The sequence below is a fragment of the Babjeviella inositovora genome (genome assembly GCF_001661335.1).
Source record: "Babjeviella inositovora NRRL Y-12698 unplaced genomic scaffold BABINscaffold_7, whole genome shotgun sequence".
Taxonomy (NCBI): Eukaryota; Fungi; Ascomycota; class Pichiomycetes; order Serinales; genus Babjeviella; species Babjeviella inositovora.
Window position 1 is genome coordinate 6407 of NW_017566844.1, and position 2213 is coordinate 8619.

At 45.2% G+C, this 2213-nt stretch overlaps 1 protein-coding gene across 1 annotated transcript in view; it reads left to right on the top strand.

The window, feature by feature from the left end:
- Window positions 1–2213, top strand: part of BABINDRAFT_37022 (glycoside hydrolase family 13 protein) — a gene marked incomplete at both ends in the record, with an annotated part of 8911 nt that overhangs the window by 2794 nt on the left and 3904 nt on the right. The window contains one exon of the mRNA XM_019131797.1: window positions 1541–1545. Within this exon, the coding sequence (XP_018984635.1) occupies window positions 1541–1545 (5 nt within the window). The remainder of the gene's footprint in view (window positions 1–1540; window positions 1546–2213) is intronic.

The following is a 2213-nucleotide window of genomic DNA, read 5'->3' on the forward strand; positions in this document are numbered from 1 at the left end:
TGGTTCAAAGAATCCAGATCATCCAAGACCAATCCTAAGAGAGACTGGTACATCTGGAGACCTCCAAGAATCGATGAGAACGGGAATAGACAACCTCCAACTAACTGGATCAGTAACTTCTCTGGATCAGCCTGGGAATACGACGAGTTGACGGATGAATATTACTTGCATCTTTTCGCCAAATCTCAACCAGACTTGAACTGGGAGAACCCGGAAACCAGAGAGGCAATTTACAAATCAGCGGTAAAGTTTTGGTTAGACAAGGGCTGCGATGGCTTCCGCATTGATACTGCTGGCTTGTATTCCAAGGTGTATCCAATTGCCGACGCTCCTGTTGTGCACCCCGATGATGAGTTTCAGCCGTGCCACATGCTCACCAATAATGGTCCAAGAATCCACGAGTTCCACAAGGAGATGTTTTCCAAGGTTACTAGCAACTACGATGCCATGACCGTGGGTGAACTCTGGCACTGCGACCGCGAAAATTCTCTCAAGTATGTAAGTGCGAAGGAGAAGGAAATGAACATGATTTTCCTATTCGATGTACTTCTTTTGGGGGTTTCGAAGGATTATAGATATAAATACGAGAGCTTCAACTTGACTGCTTTCAAAACTGCGGTGAAGAACACCTGTGAATTTGTCCAAGGAACCGATGCCTGGTCCACTGTCTTTATTGAAAACCACGATCAGCCTCGTTGCATTTCCAGATTCGCCAATGCTTCAAATGAGTACCATACGCAATCGGGAAAATTGCTAGCTCTTTTGCAAATTGCTTTGACCGGGACTTTGTTCATCTACCAAGGCCAGGAGATTGGTATGACAAATTTCAGCAGCGAGTGGGACATCTCTGACTACCAGGATATTGAATCCACCAACTACTACAAGGACTTCCAAAAGAAGTGCGGCAACAATAAGATTGAAATGCAGGCAGTGATGGACGACTTGGCGTTGCTTGCCAGAGACCATGCCAGAACTCCTGTGCAGTGGGACGACTCTGCGAATGCAGGGTTTAGCACTGGAAAGCCATGGATGAAGGTAAATGACAACTACAAGGAGATCAATGTCAAATCCCAGGTCAACGATCCAAACTCGATCTTGTCTTTTTATAAGAACGCATTGAAGCTTAGAAAAACCCACAAGGATGTGCTCATTTACGGGGATTTTAAGATCTATGACCAGGAAAATCTCGACATTTTTACCTTTACTAAGACACTTGGCAACAAGAAAGCTTACATCGTGTTGAATTTTAGCGACAAAGAGTTGGCTTTTGAGCCGCTAGTTGACGGTAATCTTGAGTTGTTAATTTCGAGTAATGCGAGTGCCGATGGATCAAGGTTATCCCCGTATGAAGGTAGAATATACCTTCAGAAGTAGGTTGCCTCTGTTTTCTCTTGCCTCTTGCTTATTCAGTACGTTTCTCCAATTATTTATATGTAACCTCTCTCCTGAACTAATGTAAATACGGTAGAAGGTAGCGAGCTGGCCGCTGTACTAGGAGACACGTGCCGTTTATCATGCCACCCCACTTCCTGTTGCCCAGATGAAGTGCCACGGTAATTTTGGCATCTACTCAAAGTAAGCCAGCTTAACCCGTCATCGGTGATCTTCTCTCCCGCCGTTATTCACACGTTGCATACTTTCGGATGATTAATAAATAAAGTTTGGTGCAAGTTTCCGTACGGGGCATTGCGCGAGGCTCATCTCCCGATTAGGAAAGATACAGCATGAATTTCTTCACATATTCCCCACATGTAACCCTGTAGCATCAGCACAGCGGTACTCTATGTAGGATACATGCATGTAGCTCTAAGCCCACCAAGAAATTACCCCTGCAACAGTTCCAGTTGAATGACTATCAGTCACGGGAATGCTGAGATTCCAACACCATTACTCTTTTGGGACACCTCCCCAGAGAAAGATTACTAATCGTCCCTTCTCTTTCCGGTGAAAGAAGCACCAAGTCCGAGTACTCCGCTCCCGCAATAGAACTGTGCTATAAATTAAAGCAGTTCCTAGATCCAGCACCTACTTTACAGCGCTGTTTCTAACACAAGTAAAATGACAGTTACGCAAACCTGGTGGAAAGATGCCACTGTTTACCAAATCTGGCCCGCCTCCTACAAAGATTCCAACGGTGACGGTGTGGGTGACATTCCAGGTATAATCTCCACCTTAGACTATGTCAAGGACTTGGGTGTGGATGTGATCTGGCT